A 21,887-nucleotide genomic window follows, 5' to 3' on the forward strand; every position below is an offset into this window, starting at 1 on the left:
GCGGGCTTATATGTTTCCAGAAGGCAAGCCTGCTAGTTCTGCTAGGAAACAGTGTTTCCCACAAACTGATATTTCTGTTTCTATACCTCAAGTGACTCATAACTTTTTGGAATTAAAATCTTCCCTACTGCCATTGCAGTTCACTGGAATTTAAGCTTAGAAGTAAAAGAAGAAACCCATGCGGGCATTTTTACAGAAAGTCACAACACCCAGGTATAGTATAAAGACAGTATTTTTCTCTTTCTTACCTGTTTCACTGACCCATCTTGTGCAGTGCAACCTATAAAATGAGTTACAGATTCCTTTAATAATGATCAAATCAGGGAAAACAACAGAAGAAGGAAGACAGGAATAGAAGGAAGGCCTTGATATTTAAGAAACAGACACAAAGAGAGATCCAGAATGCACAGCTTTGGGCTTTGCACCCCAAAAGATACTCCTCTTTGTTCTTTTGAAGGTTCCTCTTCCTGCATAAGAGCAAGCAGAAGAAGCCAATCTGAAACGTTTCCAGCCTAACTAGAAAGGGTCAGTATCAAGGTCTCCTCCATTTCCTCTATTCCCAGAACATCACCTTTAGGGTATACTTCCAGTCAGGGTCTTTTCCCTCCTTCCCATCTGACAATTTGCATCATTTCTTACCACAGACAGAAACACAAACGTTGTCATGATCATTCAGCAGAATTTTTCCTTCAGGACAGTAGCATCCCTCAACGAACACTGGTGTGTTATTTTGGGAGGGGCGGGTGTCTGTAGCAACTTCTCTGCATAATTACAATATGAACAGGAATGAATGAGAGGCAGAAATGCACCCCAGGGAAATCAGACGCCTAAATCCCAGGGGAATGTGAGTTTCTAGCCTTCCTCAGCAATTTGGAAGTTATGGACATTTTAAGTTAAGTATGGACTTTAAATTAAGTGCCTTAGGAAATGACCCACCTGTGGAAGCAAGCATTTCTTTTTCCTTCCCCACATGGCTTGTATACCTGATCCCGAGCACATCTGGCCTCTGTGGAGCATTAGAACACACAGGTTAGAAGGCCTAGATCCACCTGCATCCTTCAATGCAAAATGGATGAACCCCACACACTAATGCAGCCTGCCCCACTGGCCCACGCAGCCCAGACTCCTGCCCAGTGAGGGGGTCTCTGAGGCTTCAGCAAGAGGAGATCAGTCAGCTGAAACACAAGCCAGCAGTAAACCCAGGCGGCCATGACAGCCAACAATATCTTAGCTTGTAGCAGAAATAGCATGGCCAGCAGCAGGAGGGAAGTGATTGTCTCTCTGCAGCTGGCACTGATAAGGCTGCACCTCAAATACTGTGTTCAGTTTTGGGCCTCTCACTACAAGGACATTGAGGTGCTGGAGCATGTCCAGAGAAGGGCAACGAAGCTGGTGAAGCTGGTGAAGGGGCTGGAGCAGAAGTCTTCTGAGGACTGGCTGAAGAAACGAGGATTGTTTAGTCTGGAGGAAAGGAGGCTGAGAGGAGACCTTATCACTGTCTACCACTACCTGAATGGAGGTTGTAGTGAGGTGGGTGTTGGTCTTTGCTCCAAGTAACAAGTGATAGGAGAAGAGGAAATCACCTCAAGTTGCACCAGGAAAGGTTTAGGTTGTATATTTGGAAAAATTTCTTTACTGAAAGAGTCATTGGAACAGTCTGCCCAAGGAAGTGGTGGATTTACATCCCTGGAGGTGTTCAAAAACCATGTAGCCATGGCACTTGGGGACGTGGTTTAGTAGGTGTCGTGGTGATGGCTGATGGTTGGACTTGATGATTTTAGGGGTCTTTTGCAACCTTAGGGGTTCTCTGAGTCTATAATTCAGAAAGGTGCTTGAACCAGTACTAGTAGTGCTTACCCTTCGGTCGCTACATCCCCCTGAGCAGGGCAAAGATGCAGAAGGAAGCTGTGTGTGGCCATCTAGTGATGAAGCTCAGTGTAACACACAGCTCCTCTTCTGAGTTGCTCAGGGGACCGTGTGGACCAGTTCCGCACTTATTGAACATCAGTTTTGGACCAGAACAACCTTTTTGAGGTGTTCCTGCTTTTGATCAGTTTCAGAACAGCTCAGAAAAGATTACATCCCGGTGATGTGGAGGAACACAAACAGACGTGTAGATGAGGAAAGAACAGAACAGAGTCACTTCACCACTGACAGGTCAGGCTTACCACACTGCCCATTTGTCTGCCTCCTCCAGTCCACACAGATCCCGTGGAGCCCACACAAGGCTGCATATGTCTGCATGCTCTGGCACTCAGTGCTGGGATGCTGTTCTGAGCACCCGCTGGCCACACATGCCTCATAGTAGGGCTGTGGGGGGACCACGCTGTGGCACTCAGTCAGGTTCCTTCACAGAACAAGGAAACAGACACAGCACCTCACTTCCAAGCAGGAATTCAACTGAGAAACAATCCCCCCCCTTCAATGCCTCAATGTAATGATAGAACTACAAAATGCTCTAATAGGTAATACATTCACACAGCTCGATTAAGAGTGAGCTTTACCTCCTTTTCTTCACATTGTTTTGAAAGAAGGCTATTTGATGTTGGACTGATTCCTGCAAATAAAAGTCTGCTGCGCAGCTCACAACTATAAATCTATATGCTGACATTTTTATGTCAACATGTTTAACCATCCTGTTTTAAACCACAAAATTATTTTACAGACATTAAACCACAAAATTATTTTACAGACATTCACTTTTGTTTACTCTATTCTGACTGTGCTCCTTTTCATCCAGGGCTTTCAGATGCTGAATTGTATCTTGTTCCTGCTTGGTTTCTTCAGACAGAGGGAATGCCAAGAAGCAGACACTGTTAAGGAAGGACTGATTTTCATGACGCAGCTAAAAATATATCTGTCACACTTAGGAACATTCACACATCAGTTGACTGTTAAGTTTATCAAGGTATGATAGACTTCATGTTTTCACCATGTCCTATCAGCAGCTTCATGTAGTGAAGGACAAAATTATCTTGTGTACTTATTTTCCTGGCATTTTTGGCAGTTGTCTTACCAGATGATCTTACACACATTGGAAGGCTCACAGTGCTGATGATATTCAGTCTCAACTGGTTCTGAGACACGTGGATAACAGTATCTGTTGGTAGGGTCTGGGACTTTCCAATCTAATGCCATCTTTTCAAAGGACTGTATGATCTCACCATTCCTTTTCATAGCATCATCAGACTTCTGGTTGGTGCAGGTACCTGGTAGCAATATAAAAGCAAAGAGACAGTTCAAGAGCAGTTGATGCTGATGAAACTCCTTTGAGAGAAAATCTGGAGGCAAGTTCTCCTCCTTTTGTGAAGGTAACAACATATAGGTTCCTGGATGAGTTCAGAAGAACTGCATATTAGAAGAGAAGGCCAGAAGAAATAGTTTGACAGTTACTCATGAAAACCAGTGTTGATGTCTTGGTTGATGTATTTCTTCTAGCAGCTAAAGCAACTGAGACCACTCTGTTTAGCACAAGACTCTCCAGATTTCGTTCATTCCTATATTGAGTAGATAGGATCAAGAGCCAGGCTTAGTGAAAGCCTATCTTCATCTGCCAACAGACTGTGAGCAGAATGAAAGTGACTTAAGACTGTCTGCTGACTGTGTCTTGCCACCAAATAGAGACAATTCTACTAAAAATTGCGACAAGTAGAAATCAGTTCATTTGCAAGTATTTAGAGATGTCCACGAGCAGATGAGAAAAAGAAGGAGGAAAATTTATTGCATTCATTACTGTCGGCTGATGAGAACACTTACCACACAGTCCCATGGTGTTGTCATAAAACCTTCCGAAAGGGAGTTTTATGTAAAATGCAAGTCGACTGTAGGAGACATAAACTTCTAATTCAGGTATTTCAACTATGATGTAAAGGCCAGAACTGGTTATCCTGATACCATTCTTGGAAATGTCTGGAACGACTTTCTTGCCATTAAACAAAATCTAAAAATAAGAGAAACATAAGGTCTCTGTGGACTTCCTTCTGTTGAGTAAGGTATACGGTTTGTGAAACTGGAAAGTAGAGCGACACAAGTTCAGACCTCTGGTGCACCAAATGAAGTCTGTCAGGCAGTCATTTAAGCAGTTCTTTGTGATTCCTTTTCTAATATGTTGTAATGTACACTGAATACTCCAATCTGTGGGAATGAAACAACGAGACGGACTCCAGATAGATGTAAAAGCGGAGACCTTTATTGTTGGAACTTACAGGTTTATATACCTTTGCTCATCTGTCCACGCACTTCTCATAGCAACCTGATTGGCCCAGGCCTATTGTCCATGCACTCGCAATCACCGGCAGCAACATTTGGTTGGTTAACCTCCAAAACCCCACATGCTGCCCCTAAATGCTGTCTCCACCCTGATTTGCATCTCTGATGTTCACCTCTTTGTTCAGCTTCCCGCTCTTACAAGCCAAGGTCAGTTCAAGGACCCCAAGTCTAAAGTATCCAACAGGTCTACCTTACTATCACTGATTCCTACATCTATCAGGAGGAAAACCACAACTTTTAATTATGTGATAATTTCCTGAATTTTTAGAATGTAAAAATCTTCATCAACATAAAGAAAAGAGAGAAAGAAAGTGTGAGAGAGAAAGCAATACAATTACATTTTATAGCCACTCTATTTTTAACAAACTTCAACCTTTGTCGTGACAGGACATATGGCAATACCGTAATATAACTGCAGCAAAATAATATTGAGAATTCATTTTAGCACAATACTTTACCATGTTTGTTTCTTGTCCATGTTCCATCGCTTGTGTCAAAATAACAACAGAGTTGGAGTGAAAAATGAGAAGGGACATTGAACAAATTGCTCCATCAATGGCACCACAGTAGTAGTTGTCTATGTGAATCCAGAAGCTGTGAGAGTCAGGATGAATTGACTTCACAAGGACATAGGTGCAGTTTTCTTTAAAATTATAATATGTTCCATCAAAAGTCACATAATGTTCATTTCCCCATCCACTGCAAATACCTGGAAGAGAGAGTGACAGACTCCAAGTCTGGCTTCTGAGCTTTCTGTAAGTACTAATTGGCCCATCAAGGGCACATTTATCTGCTCTCAACAGGCAGAGATGGTTTAGATAGGACTTTTGAACTAATATGAACATAGTACAGATTTTGATCATAGACTTATCTTTCTTGAGGCACAGCTGAACATAAGTTTTAGGAATTCTGCTACATTACTTACACTGACACTCGAACACTTCACAGCAACCAGTTTCATCACGGTGTTTTGTGAATGGGAAACCATTGGCACAGAGTTTCAGTTGCTGAGGAGGGCAAGTCATGCTTGACAGTTTAATATTGTTTCCTTCTCCCAGGCAAGTGGCAATCTGGCAGTTTCCAAAGTTCCATGTTTCATTAAACTATTGGTAGGTTGAAACAGAAGAGGAGAGGTACGTAACTAAATAATCCTTAAAATCACACACACGCAACTGTTCTCCATTCAGCTAATTGTCTAACATAGCATTATTTACTATCCTCTCTTTCTCTGGAATATAGCAATCAGTAGAGCCTTGATATCTACTTATGTTCTACAATGTTTTTTATAAGACTCAGTATTAAGACCCTGAACACTTCTGATGATGGGACACTGCTGGACATGATTTCATAGCCTTTGTTCAGCTTAGGTAGCTCTGCCCATGTAAAATCATATAGGTGCTTCAGGCTAACAGAATAATTTTCAACTTATTCAGCAATTTGGGGGCTTCTGGTAAAATTCTAAATCCTCTAATTGAGATACACCTACAGTACAGCTGTAGTGGTGGTTACCAGCATCAGAGGAGAACACAAAATCTTGGTTGCAGACAGCGCTGTAGCTGAAGAAATGCAGCTTCTTTCAAGTCTCTCACCTTTCTGGGAGGAATGAGCCCAAGACAGTCACTCACAGGAGGCCTTGTGGGAGTAGGAACTCGACTTGTTGCACTGGGAACAGGTGTTAGTGGGCAGACTTCAGAGTCTGGATCACAGATCTTTAGGGTCTCAGTATGACTCATTTTACACTGTGCCCAGATTAATTCGATTTGACACGAGGCATTGCAAATGGCGTAAGCACAATGACCTGATATATTCACTGGCAGAGAAACATTTTCTCCTGCAAGGCCAAAACATGACTGTTAGCACTGGACTGTGCAGGAAACTAGTAATTATCAAGGCTAAAGCATCACAGCCCTGCACAATTTACTCAGCCCTGCATTTAACTGTCTGGATCTGCCTGTACCAAACAGCCATATTCACATGTGACTGTCTGTCTGCAGCTACTTGAATGTGATGGCTGAGCTGGAGTGCAATTCATCCAAATGGCAAAGGCTGAGGGAACGCCACAGCCTGCTAACCTAAAATTCTGTTTTCATGTACATCAGTGGGAATTGAAAATGGCTACAGGAGAGAACACTGAATACATCACTAGATGCATCTGGTCTTCACAGTGGCTCAGGAGCTACCAAAACATGAAGAACAGTCTTCTCTCATTGGTTTTTGGAATTTGACTGGGTTATAAGCCCATGTTCATCAGTTTGGGATTCAGGGTTTGTACTGGAGTCCATTGAAATTAGCATCTGCTATAAGCTTCCTTATACCAAGGATATCTAAATCAGGAAAAAGTTACGGAAATGGGAGAGTTGCAGTTCTGTAGGTGTTTGTTACACTTCAAAGATGTAACAACTTGTGATAAGGTATAACTGCAGCAGGCTGAATGAGCACTTGCTGAAGCACCTATATGTAACAGTACATCTTCCCACATCAATGGTGCAGAAGAAAAATATTTGCTTTGTTTCTCACCCATTTGTATGACTTGTCCGTTTTTGTTGCAGAAGCAGGGAGAAGCTACAACTGGTGTCAAAGGTGCAGATGTTACAAGTTGTATACGTGGTTCTGCAGGAAATTAAAAAAATCCATACTCAAATCCTCTGCTACACTGCTCTAAAGCCCTATTGCATCTATGACATTCTCTACAATCACAAAAAGGAAAAATCAATCCCCACTACATTTTGTACATATACACACGAAAACCATCCTCTCTGCGTTTATGTACACTCCCTGTATTACATTGTAGGCTACTAGAATAATACATACACACTCCTCCTTGTAATTAGTTTTTTTCTGTGCAGAATGCAATAAACCTCCCTTCTACTGTCACTTATTCATTCCAATTTAGTCCTGCAGGACTTCACCTGACTTTGGAGAGGTGATTTCCAGTGGCATTCCATTTTCCTTTTTAGTGCCTTGTTGCAAAGTATCTGTTGGTTCAAATACAGGCAGGTCATTTAGACATTTTACAATGCCACCTACACTCTGTTTCCAATAGGCTTTCCTTTCATAGCTATTACTCCATTATACGTCTTGTTGGACTTGTTAACACATTTAGTAAATAACAAACACATAGGCACACCATCAAGCCTTTAGCTCTTCCGCTAATTTGAGTAGAGAACCTAACTTTTAATTTTCCTTGTTCCCTTTGTATAATTTACTGCCAGGATCCAGAATAATACACATTTTTTTTTGTGTCTGTGTGTGAAGTGAGTAAACTGCCAGGCAGCTTCATTTTCTTGCTTCAGTGACATATTTGAGACTGACTCATTCCAATGTAGAAAAGAGTTCGATAAGAACTGTGATGTGATGTAGATCATGAGAAGGAGAAAAGCAAAGTTTAGCAGTATGAAATACTGAGACTAACAACATCAATGAGTGAACTGTGGTATGCCCAAGTTTATTGTAAAAGCTGTACTGAAAAATGGCTGAATGTCTCTATTGTCTCTTTACTCTGTTGACAGTATGAATCTATAAAAAGTACACTTTTGGTCCCCAACATGACACCATCAAGCTCTGAGCCTTTGACTGCTTTAAATTGTGTGCTTAACCTAGACATGCAGCAAGAGTATTTTTCCAAGATAGAGGAATATTATTACCATTACAGACTTCCGTAAAATCACCACCAGACCTCTTATAAACTTATTACCTTGTGCTGCCGTGGATGGTGTTCTGCAGGGGATGAGTGTTTTAATGATCTCTCCGTTGGGGCCACAGACAGCATCACCACACTCAGACCCATATTCTCGGTGGTATACAGTTTCGTTTAAGGCATAGGTCTTTCCATTGTAGCAGCAAAGGCAATCTGAGGCAACAGGAGAGTAAATGCTGTGGTTACAAGGGACATTTGTGATATAAATATAAATGAAAAGAAAACCAAACTCTGGATTTACCCTTCTGAAGCTCATGTCATTAAACATTACCTGACTGAAAAATTTTCTCAGTTTCTATTGAAGAAGTTACACTGGGAGTCTACCTAGTTTATTTAAAGAGGGTTGGATTTTTATTTTTGCTAGTGTTTCTTGGGGTCAAATTGCACTGAAGAATTACTGGCTGGTGAAGGCATGAGAACTGGCACAGTCCTTACCCAGCATGGAGCAGAGGTGCATTCCCTCTTGTCAGGGAATGTGACTGAGATTACTGTCTTAACAAGTGATAAAACACTGACTCAGGAAGGGTGGTTGCACAGCCATTTCCATCAACTAATGAGTAATAAACAATTACACATGCAGTAATAAACAATCTCATTTAAATGTCTGAGAAGCTTTCCAGCTTTTGGAGATATATTCAGGAACCCAAGGGAATATGTCTATAACTGAAAAAAAAAGCAGCAAAACTTATGATGCATTGTCTCCTGGGTCATCCTTCTTTTTGGGATGTGGTTTCTCCCGGATAGGGGAGAGAACTGATATCATACCTTAAGCCAGTGTGTCTTAAACTAGTTGTCTAGATTTATTATAAGATTATTGGATGAAATAGCACCCCTACAAGATTTGCTCCATTCTGAAAGCCCTCATTATAACAGGTACCATGAATGGCCTTCTTCAGACTACTTTCTGTCTGCCTTCACTGACTACCAAGGAAATAGAAATGTGGAGAAGTGGTATTTACCTGGGCAAGATGAATCCTACATTTCATGCCTCTCTCCTTTCTTCCTCCCTATGATTATCCTTTAGACGGTTGTTCAGGTCAGAAGGTGTGATTTACTTATCAAAGTATATTTGTGTTATTGTGCATCCACCTACTGAACTAGCTAGTTGGAGTCCTATTACCAATATGCCTGCAGTCACATGTGATGATGGGTTGTTTCAGTCCTATAATCACTCAATGAATGATTAGGGCGGTGAAATGTTACCTTCAGAGTCTTCAGTACATAGTTTCTCTTCAGGATCACTGAAGACAAAGAGAAAAGGATAAGACTTATTTTATTGACTTGAACCAATATGTGGAATAACAATGTCTGCAACTATTATATCTACTTTTACATAAAAGCCCACTCCTGGAGGATTTAATTATAATTGCCACTGCCCATGAACATAAATAAAACATTGCTTAGCTTGTATTTTCCTTTTTCTGTCGCCTTCACCGTCAATGGACCTACCATGAAGTGCAGTTGAGGAGGGAGACACATTCCCTGCTCTCCTCATCAAAATATGGCTTGTCCGGACTACACTCCAGGTAACAGCCTGGTAAGTTAAAGTAACCTTATTATTAGTCTGCTTTACATAAAAACACATCACACTTCTATCAGATGCAGATTTGATCCCAAAACGAATGTGATTTCAGTATGAATGTTCTTTATACTGCCAGTTCTTTTTCTATGTCCTCTTTTTCCCTCTCTCATTCAAGTTTTAATTAACTCTGTTTGTCAACAAATTCTTTGCAAATTTAGATTGAATGACCTTTTTAACTCTCCTTAGATTTAAAGGCAATGGACAAATTATGCTATGAAGTTCACCACTACATGGGGAGTTAGCCCAGGCAAGGCATGGTCAATAAGTTCCTGGGGCAAATGCAATAGCCTTTCAGCAACTTTGGTGCTTATGACATTTAAAACCAGACTAATAGCTCCGAGTCCCATAAATTGCATCAAAGTCAAGCAAGAATTACCTTCTAAACTGTACAACAAGTTCCCACATTTCCCTTGTGGGTTCCTGCAGGTCTTTAGACAAGGGGCTCCACAGGGTTTGTAGAACCACTCGTGCTTGTCAGGTGGATTGTAATAATCACAGAACACAGCTGGAACAGAAAAATAAAAAATCTCCAAGTCACAGACATCAGGCAGAGGTCGTTTTCTAAATCTTGTAAATAAAAGCTTGTTAAGTTGCGTATACACAGAGATGTCAGAATTCTGGTCTTCTTTATTTCCTGTGTATCTGAGCGCATGGAGCACTACTTTTCTGTATACATTTTCCATGCAATACTTACGGCAAATGGCAGGTGTTCTCCAGTCAATACAGACACCAGCTCTGCTACAGCTTCTTGAATATGCAGCAACTGAAGTACAAAAGCACTCACAGTCTCCCACACTGTCACAGCCACAGAAGTCAGAAACACAAGATTCATAATAGGGTATTGGGTTCACCTGTCAAAATTCCAACAGATCTATTACCGTGGATGTACTGCTGCCCTGTGTTTTAATGAGAGAAAGGGCTCTGAATTTCTGATATCCACTGGCAGAACCAGGCTGAGTGACTCTGTGACAGAGTGGGACTGTCAAGAAGGAGCTATGATACTTTACAACAGGTAGTTTTGTGTTTTCACTTGCCTTGTGGAATTGGACTCCAAAGCTTCCCATTCTCATGTGTGTAATACTGGCTTTTTCACTCAAAATGTCTTTCCAGTGACATTTCTGCAGGACTGAACTACTTTGCTTTAATTTAGCACAACTATATAGTGTGTGCACTCTCTTAATTGAGAGATAGTGATTGAATGTAAAAGGAAACTTTATTTCCACTGGTGTCTTGATTTTAACCTGTGACAATGTGAACTAATCGAGGAAATTAAGCCAAGTTTGCCTTTAAAAAAGTGGCTTATTAAACTGAACTTAAGCTTTGTATGGACATTTTCATTAAGAATTACTATCTTGTTTCTGATTTGTTTAATTCAATTTATATCTAAAATAAACCAAATGATTAAACTCTTTAAGTAATTTGAATACACCTTCACAAAGATCTCCATGCAAACAGTCCTATATTAACTTATTTCTAGATTTAACAAACTGATACCTAATATTTTATTTCTGGTGGTCAGCTATTATCCTCTTTGTCTTCAATTGCTCAAAACAGGCACTGATGTTTCCTCAGTACTGTGCAACAGGATTCAGCTGGCACAGCTGTAAAGCGAGGTTTTGAGAGAGGTAGCCCTTGTACTCAAGAATGCTGCATAGTAGCCTTTAATAATAAAAATTTATGTTCAAAGTGCTGCAAAATAGAAACAAATACCCGGTGTGAAACTACTGAGGATGACAGAACAAGATTACCTTACTGTGGCAGGCTTCAAAGATGTTACTTTTAATGATGCTGCAGTGCTTCTGTCCCAGGACAGACTTAAAAGGCTGACCAGCACACAGATCTGTCATATTTATATTTGAGCAGGTGCTTGTTATTTTCCAGCTGTTTCCAAACTCCTGGATGCTCATTTCAACAGACTGGCCTCTGGTTGTGAAGTCATTCCTTGAGCGGCCATCGAAGTCCCCACAAAGGCCACAGACTTTTCCCTGGGTAATTTGTGGAGACTTAGTAAATGATTTTGTTATTTTGAGTGCAGCCCACTGTTGGATAGAAATAAACTATACAACAATTCAAGGCAAAATAGCTGTAAATTTCTAAATAGCCATCAAAATACAGCTTAGAAAAAGCTGGACTTCCAGTGAGAAGATCATTCTATTAGCCCACCAATGTTGCAAATTGTCTGGCTTTACGTCTAGCTCCAAATATTCTGGAGCATTTCATATTGGGTGAACAACAAAATAAAACACAAGACATGGCCTGCTTGCTGCTTCTTGTCCACTGAGCCGAACACTCCTCCAAGACCTCCTTTCCTAAGTCGGGCTCAAGTTTTGGATGCATAACTAAGTCTGAAATCATAACTCTCAATCCATCCCATACTTACTTGGAAAGATGGTGCCACATGAACAACAACAGTAGTCTTCTGGTCCCACATGAAGTTCATCCCTTGAGTTGTTTCAATCACAATATAGCCTCCTCTGAGATCCACTTTGTAATTCTTCTCAGCTCCTGGATCAGTGGCAATCTCCTGAATTCTTCCTTCCAAGAGCCTGATTTCACTGCTCTACAGGAATAGGTAAGTTGCATGGAACAAAATTGAATAGAAAACTTAATGTAACAGTGCTGGTATTCTGCTTCTTGTCTTTCATCCTGTTTTTCTCTAGCCTTTATACTACATCTTTGTCTATCGCCACATATAAGACTCACTGAATTCAATGGTAAACATCTGCCCTTGCATGACAAGTCTTATCTTACAGACACAGAAACTACCTTCATTCTAGATAAAATCCATCCTGCCGGCACAGTGGCTCCTGAGTGCATGGGCAATGGAGCACGTCAGAACACCTCTTATCAGGCTGCTTTGTTTCATCATCCCCTCACACTGTGCTATGGAAGAAATCTTTTCTGCGTATACTTTGGGGAAATGCTAAACCTGAGCTGGAGGGGAGGAATTCTTCCCTCTCTGGTTACATCTGCCCTGTGCTCAAACCATGGTGCAGAAACATGCTCCTCTAAAAACTTTACCACCTCTTCTGTACCACTAATGTCACAGATGCAACTACATACACACATATGCACATCTACAGAGTGCTGTTGACTCCCTGCAGCTATCCCCTCACGTGCAGAAATGTCCAGCCCTGTTAACACCACATACGTAATTCCTAGCTTGCCTGCCCCTGCTTTCTGGCTAGGTGACTTCTGTTGGTACCCTCTAGCAGCAACTGAGTTGGAATCTAAGAGGCAATTACACTAATTGCTACAAAATCAAGACTACAGCTCCTCAAGTATAACCAGTTCTAGACAAACCTCAAAAATCAGAGTGATCTTTAGGGAGCAGATAGAGGGCGACTTCCCGCAGGCATTGTTCTGAATTACAATTCGGAAGGTGCCAGCATCCATGTTATTGGGACAAAAATCCTTAGAAAAAATAGATAACGTTGTATTAGATCTTTACAGAAAACTAGACCAGTCTTAAAAATTTTCAGGAGCTTGAAATGAATGACATTGCATTCAGATTTGTGCTTTTGTCACTTTTTTATTCATCAGACCTCTGGGCATTTCGGAAGAATCTGGTGGAAGCTGACATAGTGGCAGGTTCAAACTTTACCAGGAATCCCTAAGGTAAAAGCTAAGGGAAAAACAAAACTTTTCATGGCACCAGTCCTGCACAGCCAAACAAGTAAAAATATTTTGTCTTAAAATTTGTCTTACAGCAAAACCAGCTGTAATTCAGGTGTGAGAAAATGTCTCATTGAGTACTGCCTCACCACACACAGTTATTGTACATGAAGCTCACATGTTAACCTGCAACAAAAATATTGTCAGTCTTGGATGGTTGAGAGAAACACTTAGCTTTTCACCACACTAATTCGTTTTCCCTTCCAGATGTTGGAATTACATCACCGAAGGGCCGTCCAGCCTAGGAGTTAATTGTTTAGGATAACACAGTGCCCTCTTGTGTCACTTCTGAGGGTTGATAGCTTTGCTTTCAAAAATCTCACTGTATCTGCTCTAGGTAGGGGCAAGAGGAAAGGAGGCACGGGTTTAAGGCACGGGTGGATGAGGTGCTGAGGGATATGATTTAGTGTTTGATGGGAACGGTTGGACTCGATGATCCGGTGGGTCTCTTCCAACCTGGTTATTCTGTGATTCTGTGATTCTGTGATTCTGTGGAGTAGTCTCTGCTCATCATTATTAATTATTTTGCATGGCTTAGCCTTTAATTACTCTGAATGAATCCAGCATTGTAAGCTGTTGAAAGCATTTGGACAGAAAAGTGAAAAAAACCTATACCTGAGCTAGGATATAGTCACAGTCTCCCAGGAAATCAAACTTCTCCCCATCAAATGTCATGTAATGCCCATTTCCATAGACAGAGCAGGTTCCTTTGCAGGGGTTGTCTGTGCAGTTCCACTGCCTTTTGTTGCAGGTGCTGGGAGGAAAAATGCAAAGAATCACGATCTTTGTATGAAATGTGTTTTTTATATTCAACCCCAAACAGGGTCAGAGTAATTCAGACGTTTGTCTTTTGCAGTTCCTCAAAGATAACAATTTCAGAAATCTCTCATTCTTCCAGGCTTACCCTCTCAACTGTTTTGACACCATGCCATGACAGAGCTTGCTAATTAGAAAGTTATTCTTTACTGCCAAGACATATTTGAACTTTGTCTATTTTTATTCTATTTATTTTCCCTTTCAGATATCTTTTAAATCATTAAGCCCTGGCAGCAGACAGTGAGGATTTAGGAAGTAAATACAAGGTGAAAAATTGAATATTTCAACCATTTCTGAATATTGATCTGTCGAGCATCATATGGTCAGTTCTCTTCCTGACTACAGTGGTATGAATCAGTATTATCCCCATATTCCCTTGTGTATTTATTCTGGCTGAGTTGGAGTTAGTTTTTCCCCACAGTAGCCTTCATACTGCTGTGCTTTGTATTAGCAACTAGAAAGTTGTTGATGACACACCAGTGTTATTTTAAAAGGCTCCCAGGAATAACATACCATGTGTTGCAGTCCACTTTGATAGTTTCTCCAGGTTTGTAAAAGTGTCCTCCATGGACACATGGGCATTGATCTTTGGGAATACATCCTCCACTGCCATCCAACACTAGCCCATTGGGACACATGCAGCCAGAAACACATTCAGTGACATACTACATATATAAAGATAGACCATAAGGCAACTCGTTAATGCACAAGGAAATGCCACAAATTCAGGTAACCTGCAGAGGTGCTAGCTCTGGATACCAAACTTTTGGATTTTTTTTTTCAAAATTCCATAACTGGAAGTTAATGGCTATCAAACTACAAGCATTATGGATATGTGGGTAATTATAGCTGCTGTGTAAAGTAGTTGGTCTGTGAACAGCATAACATGCTATCATCAGCATTTTTTTAAAGACTATCATTCATGCACAAACTTGTTCCCCCATGCTACCGCTAGGAGGTGAAGTCCTTACGCAGTGCATGTCCTGTGTTTTACAACTTTTCTGACACTCTGATCCAATTGCACCAGGACCTGCAGAGCTGCAGTTGAAGTAGTACATAGGAGATGGGCAATCTGTAGAAGGAAGAAAATATTTTAGGAACATAATTCAGTGAAAGCAATAAAGGATGCTAACAGCAATTGTAAAACAGAGCGGAGCATTTCAGTGGGAAGCATGTACCTCATTTATAGCTTCTATTAAGTTTTGCTTCTGCTCACCAGCAGTGCAGGGAGAAGAAGGCAGAGGCATTCTAAGCTTTGGAAAGTAACATATTTTAAGTATTCAACAAGTCTGGTGACATTCTAACAATGGCAACTATTATCAATAACCAGAACATTTCAGGAAGAAAGTACAAATGGGAATACTAAATTAGAATACAGAATGTTACAGAAAGTGAGAGATAACACAGAAAAAACATTGTAAATACTAGTCGACACCATAATGCCATTATTTAACAATATCTTACCTTTTACCAGGACAGTTTCTCCAATGCAGTCTAATCTTCCTTGAATGCATTTGCTAAAGAGATTCCATAAAATAAAACACATCACCTCGTTGCACATTGCTCTCTTACGAGAGAGGAAGACACTGCAAAACTTCACTAGTCATACAAATAAAAAAATCCTATCAAAATGAATAGTATTTATAGCTATCAAGTTCACAGACGTGAATTACCATACCCAGAAGGAAGATTAAGACACTCAACTCTGCCACTCTGCTACTGCTTTACTGTATGTTTTTCTTAAACCAAGTTTTTCTTAAGCATCTATTTTCCACTTCATAAGATGAGACTACTACTTGCTTAAATAAAAGACCTCTTTAATTACTAAATTAATCTGTCTCTCCAAAATCATGTTGAATCCTTAGAAAAAATGTGGGATTTGGGAGAGAGAAAACTAAACATCTAACGACACAAATAAATTCTTTGAACAAAATCACCTTCCCCTAGTGTTTTTTTGCATTGCTGCCCCAAACTGCTTGAAAATAAGAAAATGACAATTGTGTTTCACAAATGCAAATTAAATATGTTCTTTTTAATATTTTCCCAGTAATTTATCCCTCTTTCTTTAAAAAAACTCAGTTTGAAAATTGAGATTTTATGTTTGTTTCCCAAAACACTTCTACTTCTTAAACAGTCTGGAGGATGCTGTGTTGGAGGATGTTTTTCACTTTGTTATATCATTTCATAGACAGAAAAACCCCCAAGCTCCTTATCATCTAGAAAACTAGCTTCCACTGCATATGGATATTTTTTTCTACACATCGATGATATTTGCATAGATTGCAAACATTACTCCACTTAACATGTTTTCAGGTTCTTGTTTGCTAGCAGGAATATAGAATCTTAACATTTGTTGTGGCAGTACTTCCTGCCATGGAATATTTTCTTTGAAACAATCTGGAAGAAATTTGTCATTATTCCTTCCAGTAAAATGACACTATTGAAGCATTAGAGAAGACACTTTCCCAGTGAGCCAGACATCCCCCAGGTATGCAGCCCCTGCATCTCCAGAGCAGCTTACCACATCAGTTTGTCCTCTTGGAAGGAGTTGCCAGGCTGAACAATCTTGCCTTTGTAGTAGCAGGGACAGTCGTCTGGAGTTACACATTGCTCCTCATCATTGAGATAGGTCCCTTCAGGGCAACCACAACCCTCCATAGGAGCAATGTGAACTTTACAGAGTGGATCAGGTTCATCAAGCGAGCGGCAAGACTGGTTGCAGTACTTCACGCTATAGTTATAAACCATAGTCTCAGGACACTCCTCAGAGGGATCTTTGCAAGAGAAATAAAATGGATGTATGGCCTTTTCTGTGTCACCATCACTCATGCTCTTAATGCAGCTATCTGCATGTGCTTTTTCCAAGCTAGAAGACCTTAACTTCCAGCAGCCTGAGGGAAATCTGCTTGTATAAACTAAACTACATGAGTGACACTGAATACTGAAATACTCAGCAAGGTGTATCTTGACTGAATAAGATAATCAGTAGAATGTTATAATTTATATAATTTATATTTCTATCTTATACCAAGAATTGAAAGCAATAACTTCTGACTCATGATTAAAAATTATTTTTCTATTCTCTACTAATGATTTATTTATCTGGGAATAATTTAAGAAATGAGCATATTTTTTTTAAGGTGTAAATTTTAAATGAGCTGTGCCAAGCTACTCTGCTAATCATTTGATGCTACCAAAGGAAGTGTGCTTGAATTCTCATAGATGTCTTGAGGAAAACTCTTGTTGTCAGCCTTTGGTGTAATGAGAAACTAGAGTTTTTAAGACCTCTGGGTGGATTAAACAGCAAAATACCAAAAGCTAAAGAGCCCAACTGACTGTGCAAGACAGTGAAAAGCTGGTTAATTTTCAGAGGTTTCCAAGAAACAGTACCTTCAAAACTCTGCCATAAAATCTACAGTAGTGATCCATAGGGGTGACATCAAATTTTGTCATGAAATCTCACGTCCATTAAGGCTGTGAGTTTCAAGAAAGCTTGACATCCAAATTCTTCTGAAATTCAATGAGAACTAAAATCTAGTCATCTTGAACCTCTTTCTGTCTTAGATCCACAGATTTAACCCCACAGCTGTTTTTCAGCTACTCAGAGGTATATTTAAAAGCACAGAGGAGTTGTTCATGGGTTTCCTGATCTAAGCAAGAGCAGATACAATATTGCATGTATAAATCGGGCGGGTCATATTCTCCTTCTTTATAAGCATACTATGAAGGTGTAGCAACTAGTATTTGTAAATCAAAATAGGACACATTAGAAAGATATTGGTAAAGATGTTGAGCATGAGTTTACATCAGATCTGCCTGAATGGATGTCTTAATTGTTAGCTAGTAATACAATAAATTATTGTGTTTACTTTCTTGCTTCAGTTTTTCACAGAGGAAGATCTGATAATACAAGGGTTATTTGATTATACTGCCCACAGTCACAGAATTGTGATCTTAGATTACACACACCACAAGTGGGGGGGGGGGTGAGTGCAGAGAACATGAGAATACAAAAGGCAGCTTCAAGCTAGCACAAGGAGTGCTAGCAGATTGATGCCATGACTTAGCAGAAGCAACTAGCCTCAATGTTCTTCTGTGAAACCAGTAACTCAAGTAATGGTTCATGCTTCCACGAAAGATCTTGTCACATAATGCAACAGTTAGCTAGTAGGATTCACTTACGTCATACACTCTACTGACTGCAATGTAGACGTCACTTTAGCATATAACCTGCCTTGGATGCTGCCTGCAGCCTGACACAGCTGGACATATATGCAGGAGCTGAAAGAGCCTTTCCAGCTCCTGCAGTGGGACAGAGCACTGAGAGCAACTGTTCCGGCCCACTTATTCTTTCACTCATTAATCGAGCAACCTTCTAGTCTTACCACAGGCATGTTCCGGAAAGATTATTTCTTCTTAAATAAGGCCTAAAATGATCATGCTGACGAAGCCATAGCATTTGTTCCTCGAGGCTGTTGGACTATTTGAATGAATATTACCTACTGTGCCATGAGATCACAGATTTGGGTCTAACCCATATTATAAACCACGGGTTTGGCATGATTTGGCATAAAAATATCAGCAATTCTATGCTGATAACAAAGCTTTCAATAAGCAGGAACTGCGTCTAATACATAAATCTGGATGATTATAGGATAATTTGATGTGCACTACACTGTGTTCCCTTTGAATTATTTCAGCACAGGTTTTTTAAATTGTTCTTACTGCAATCTTAAATGCCTTTAACAAAGCACCATAGCGGTTACATGGTTTGTCTCTATTAAATATCCCAGCTAGTCTCTTATTTAGGCAATTAAATAGACCATAACTGCATTAAAGCTGCATAAAAATAATTGTTTTTCAGATGCATTATTAGTCAAGAAATTCATACATGTATTTTCATGTTGGTATAGAGAAATCTCTCTTGAACTATCTGATCTTCAATGGAAAAATGAACATGCTGAAGTAAAATTCAGAAACGGGGACTTGGGAGTTTCATTCTGACGCCATCTCTTAATAAATTCTGGCAGTGCCAAAGAAAAATTCTACATATGTGGATTTTGAACCCAGGATTTAGTGACAATGTATATATCCAAGAAACTTTTATTCTTTCATTAGGCAGTCTGCAGCTCAAAATGCCTTTAAAAACTTTCACATTCTCAGATATCACCAATACATATTGGTTAAAAAACATTACTATTTTACTCTAAAATGGAAAAATGCAGAGAGTAATATCATTTGCATGGGTAACATCTGAGACAAGAGGGCTGAGATCAGCTGCAAAAAAAAAGTATCAGAATTAAAATATATCAGGAGGCCCATGTGTTCAAAACTAACCTAACTGCGATTCCTTGTTGTGATTTGATTAATACACCTTATAAATTTTGCTTCTCTGAGTACTGAATTCACCTAATATTTTACACAAGGAAGATACATCATAAGAGCATGAAGTGGAACTGAACTGATTTTGACAGACAGGAGTGTTTCATAGAATATGTGCCTATCGTATTTTTCAAAGACCCACTAACTTGATGACTAAGCACAAAAGATATTGCCTGCCACAAACTAGGCTCTCCTGGAGTTGTTCCCCCAAATCCTTTCCAAGGTATTTTGGAATGCATACCACAGATGCCCTGCCTCCAGCCTTTCAGGGACACGCCTGCTGTAGCACAGTCTCTGGAGTAAGTAGAGAGCGCACTACACAGTGCAACTTCGCTGTTCTCAGCATTGCAAGTGTCATACATACATTTCTAGAAGACAGAAAAGGACATGAATATTCCTATGCCCAGCTCACAGAAGAAACAAGGAGACATATAGCAATGCAAAAAACAGTCAACCAACCTATTTTTTAAAAAGTTTTTTCACCAGTGAAACTTAATTTGTAATATCTCTAATAGAAAATACATGCTAATGAAATACTAATCAAATCTGAGAAATAGGAAGTCAATTGCTGTCAAGTAAATGCAATGATGCTGTGTTTAACACTCATGAATAGTTGAATAATAAGAATGATAAAGGCAACTATAATTCATTAAAGCATTAAGACATGTCTATACCAGCCTCCCATGAGGTTGTACAGTCTAGGAAATGTCAAAATACATCATCTGAAAATTTACAGAACTCAAAATATTGCACAATATGACTGGCACTTGTGTACCTATCTCGTAACTAGAGAGCTACATCCAGTTAAATGACAGGTACCTAACAGAAGATAGCTTAATATGGAATCAAACATAATGACATCTAAAGAACTAGTTAGATAAGTAGGGAAAGGCATTAAAGTACTAAAGGGAATCTAAAGCTTAGAGTTCTATTAATTGGGTGGCTAGACAGAAGAACTCAGATACAGCCAGTCACTCAAGAGCGATAGGGTGACAGCAACTTATCCTGCCATTACTGATGTCATGGAAAATGCTACCATGAATGATGCTTTAAAATCTGATGGTATCAGCAGGGGTAACAAATGTACCCTTAAGAAATTGGTTAATGCTTTTCCTCAACAGAAAATTGCAAATTCCTATTTTACTTATAGTTAATGTGTCCTCAAGCAAACATAATTTCTGATGGAAAGTTTGGCAAGGTAAAGCATAAGCTGTATTTTCAAAGGCACCTAAAACCACATTAAATTGTAGGCAAAATTTCAAGCTGAGGTATTTTCTCAATAAGTTGTATCATGCACACTCCTTACATAAATCGGCAGTCTTTTTGCAGAAACTTCTTTACTATTCACATAAACGAGGCAACTCTCTAGCTCAGTCAACTTCCTCAACAGCATTACAGAGCTGTACACCGAAGGTACTTATGAGCAGCTTTTTGCATTCTAAATAGGAGGAAACTAACATGATTGCACAGTAGTAAATGAGATTTAAATATAGTAGATGTGCTCCCCCTAGACATGAATTTTAAAACAACTCAGAAGGAATCCAGGGGGCTGAAAAAATGTTCAGTTCAATTTCACAGAGAAACATTGATTTGGCTTTTCAGAGAGTCAATAGTTTTCAAAAACAGTAAACCTATTTTTTCCTGGTTTACTTCTGGATCACGCAATGGAACAGTCAGTGACAGCAGTGACTTAATATTTTCAGGGCTGCAGCCAAATAGGCTTGCATATCTTGCATAAACTCTCATTTTATTATTTTTCTCATCAGCATCGGTGAACATCTTTGTGAACAGGCATTATTGTAATGTATTTCACTCCCTTAGGGCAGACTGCTTGCATGGCAGATCAGTCTCTGGATTAGATTAAACATTTAGACCAGTACTTACCTTGATGTATACAGAAGGGTCCACAACAGAATGGCAGGCAGCAAACACACTGCTTGTATTAGACAGAAGAGCACACCAATGCTGGGCAAACTTTTCTGAAGTGGAAAAAACCCCATTGTCTATAATCACTTAAATCCCATTATTATGTGAATTAATATTCTTGATACCTATATCATGTATCACTCAGACCTAGAATGACCTAACTGTTCAGATTATGCCAGCAAGAAATACAAGGCATTAACATCTCAAAGTGCTAATCATAGTTAAATAGGTGACTAGACATGTCTCTACAATTTACATTACTGTAGCTGAATTTGGAAAATATCTGCAAAAGCTCCCCCTTTTCATAGTTTTTCATCAAACTTCCTTAATTCTTTACAATCAAGCAATTCTTTATAGTCAAGCAATAACACAGCCATATGGCTGTGAGCAGTAGCTTTAATTATGTGTGGCAATGTCTAGGAGAGTACAGTTTGAATTCTATATATATCCAAACACAGTCAAAGTGAGAAAAAAAGACAGGAAACCTAGTACAGAACAATGCTTGCTGAAGTCTGTACTGTTGATAACTTATTCCTCTTG

General features: G+C 39.6%; 1 protein-coding gene across 4 annotated transcripts in view; it reads right to left on the reverse strand.

Moving 5' to 3' along the window:
- Window positions 1–21,887, reverse strand: part of LOC138721106 (mucin-5B) — a 46,593-nt gene that overhangs the window by 7,670 nt on the left and 17,036 nt on the right. For all 4 annotated transcript variants that reach the window (XM_069857776.1, XM_069857777.1, XM_069857774.1 and 1 more), the window contains 26 exons: window positions 21,306–21,400; window positions 19,663–19,789; window positions 16,561–16,813; window positions 15,504–15,556; window positions 15,011–15,111; window positions 14,553–14,704; window positions 13,839–13,977; window positions 12,852–12,962; window positions 11,929–12,108; window positions 11,297–11,533; window positions 10,243–10,399; window positions 9,925–10,053; window positions 9,416–9,500; window positions 9,170–9,207; window positions 7,964–8,119; window positions 7,179–7,244; window positions 6,787–6,879; window positions 5,859–6,100; window positions 5,195–5,372; window positions 4,728–4,978; window positions 3,757–3,940; window positions 3,017–3,209; window positions 2,169–2,347; window positions 937–1,006; window positions 640–761; window positions 249–280 (listed from right to left, as the gene is read on the reverse strand). In XM_069857776.1, coding sequence (XP_069713877.1) covers window positions 249–280; window positions 640–761; window positions 937–1,006; window positions 2,169–2,347; window positions 3,017–3,209; window positions 3,757–3,940; window positions 4,728–4,978; window positions 5,195–5,372; window positions 5,859–6,100; window positions 6,787–6,879; window positions 7,179–7,244; window positions 7,964–8,119; window positions 9,170–9,207; window positions 9,416–9,500; window positions 9,925–10,053; window positions 10,243–10,399; window positions 11,297–11,533; window positions 11,929–12,108; window positions 12,852–12,962; window positions 13,839–13,977; window positions 14,553–14,704; window positions 15,011–15,111; window positions 15,504–15,556; window positions 16,561–16,813; window positions 19,663–19,789; window positions 21,306–21,400 — 3,623 coding nt within the window. The remainder of the gene's footprint in view (window positions 1–248; window positions 281–639; window positions 762–936; window positions 1,007–2,168; window positions 2,348–3,016; window positions 3,210–3,756; window positions 3,941–4,727; window positions 4,979–5,194; window positions 5,373–5,858; window positions 6,101–6,786; window positions 6,880–7,178; window positions 7,245–7,963; window positions 8,120–9,169; window positions 9,208–9,415; window positions 9,501–9,924; window positions 10,054–10,242; window positions 10,400–11,296; window positions 11,534–11,928; window positions 12,109–12,851; window positions 12,963–13,838; window positions 13,978–14,552; window positions 14,705–15,010; window positions 15,112–15,503; window positions 15,557–16,560; window positions 16,814–19,662; window positions 19,790–21,305; window positions 21,401–21,887) is intronic.

Source organism: Phaenicophaeus curvirostris, chromosome 5 (genome assembly GCF_032191515.1).
Source record: "Phaenicophaeus curvirostris isolate KB17595 chromosome 5, BPBGC_Pcur_1.0, whole genome shotgun sequence".
Taxonomy (NCBI): Eukaryota; Metazoa; Chordata; class Aves; order Cuculiformes; family Cuculidae; genus Phaenicophaeus; species Phaenicophaeus curvirostris.